Source organism: Choristoneura fumiferana, chromosome 30 (genome assembly GCF_025370935.1).
Source record: "Choristoneura fumiferana chromosome 30, NRCan_CFum_1, whole genome shotgun sequence".
NCBI lineage: Eukaryota > Metazoa > Arthropoda > Insecta > Lepidoptera > Tortricidae > Choristoneura > Choristoneura fumiferana.
The window spans coordinates 7925839-7927039 of NC_133501.1; the positions used below are offsets into that span (position 1 = coordinate 7925839).

General features: G+C 31.8%; 1 protein-coding gene across 1 annotated transcript in view; it reads right to left on the minus strand.

The window, feature by feature from the left end:
- Positions 1 to 771: 771 nt before the first annotated feature.
- Positions 772 to 1201, minus strand: part of LOC141444507 (tubulin beta-1 chain-like) — a 17914-nt gene continuing 17484 nt past the window's right edge. Inside the window, exon 12 of the mRNA XM_074110056.1 lies at positions 772 to 809. Within this exon, the coding sequence (XP_073966157.1) occupies positions 772 to 809 (38 nt within the window). The remainder of the gene's footprint in view (positions 810 to 1201) is intronic.

Sequence of the window (1201 nt, forward strand, 5' to 3'; positions counted from 1 at the left end):
TAACTTTAGTATTTTTTTTGCATGTTGTAATAATTAGCTTAGCATTATCAAAGGTAGACGACTCGAAAAAATAGATAGGGGGCTACGCACTTCGAAAATAGACGTTCGTATCGTTTCGCTGACGCAAATATATACGAGAAATATATCGACGGTGGAAAGCATAAACGCTGTAACCCAAAATGTGTAAAGTTTACACCAGAGCCAAAAAACTTTTTAGAATTTACTAAAAAAATCATAACTCATAATCCTAGCCTAGAGTAACCATTCTTTGGGAAATGATGTATATTCTAGGCTAGGCTTTCATTCTCTTGGTAAAAATCTTCTCTAAAGTAGTCAGCAAAGAAGTCTTGGTGGGTTACAGCATTTGAATATTGTTTTAGACCACGAAAACGCAGATACATCAATACACTAATGCATAAAATAGTAGAAAGTGTATTTTTTTGGGAAAGCATAAATGTCGTAATTGGACAATGTAGGTACAGTACAGTACTTTTGATAATATAAAGTGTTGTAAGCTGGTTTAGATTCTCAAAATGAAAAATGAAATTGAAGTAACAGCTTACATCAGTCCAATCCATGTAAAATTAATTAGCGTAATCAGCAACTGGTCAAAATATTATGGGACTTTAGAAATGACAAATTATTAGTATTATTGATTAATCGTAACAGTAATCAATCAATACGACGAAATAATTTAGGAAAATGTGTTTTTATGCGTCTTGCAATCCTCGTCTTCTTTGATAGTATCTTCTGACTGATTTTTATTTTTTATTACTTGCTGGCAATCCCAAACACTCCTGAGCTTACTTCTGGAATCAATTTTGTCAATGAGATTTTTCAAGTTCTTGTACTACTTGTTGTAATTTTTTTGGACGTCTATACTAATTTTGGATGATTCTTACTAAAAAACTCAAAAGTAGGTACTGAACCGATTTCAATTTTTTTTTCTGCATTAAAATGCTACACTATCCCAAAGTGACATACACTTTATTTACCAGCAAAAAAATTAGGGTTTCGTACTATTAGTAACTTCAATAATGTAACTTGAGGTGTAACAAAAACCAGCTTTTATTAGAAAAAAAAAACAGAACTAACAAGGGAAAAATTATCAATTAATCCAAGCTGTTTACTCTGGTTTCTGGAAGATGTTTTCAAAAAACTCGCATGGGAAAATCGAGGTCTAATATAGCAGGAGCTAGAA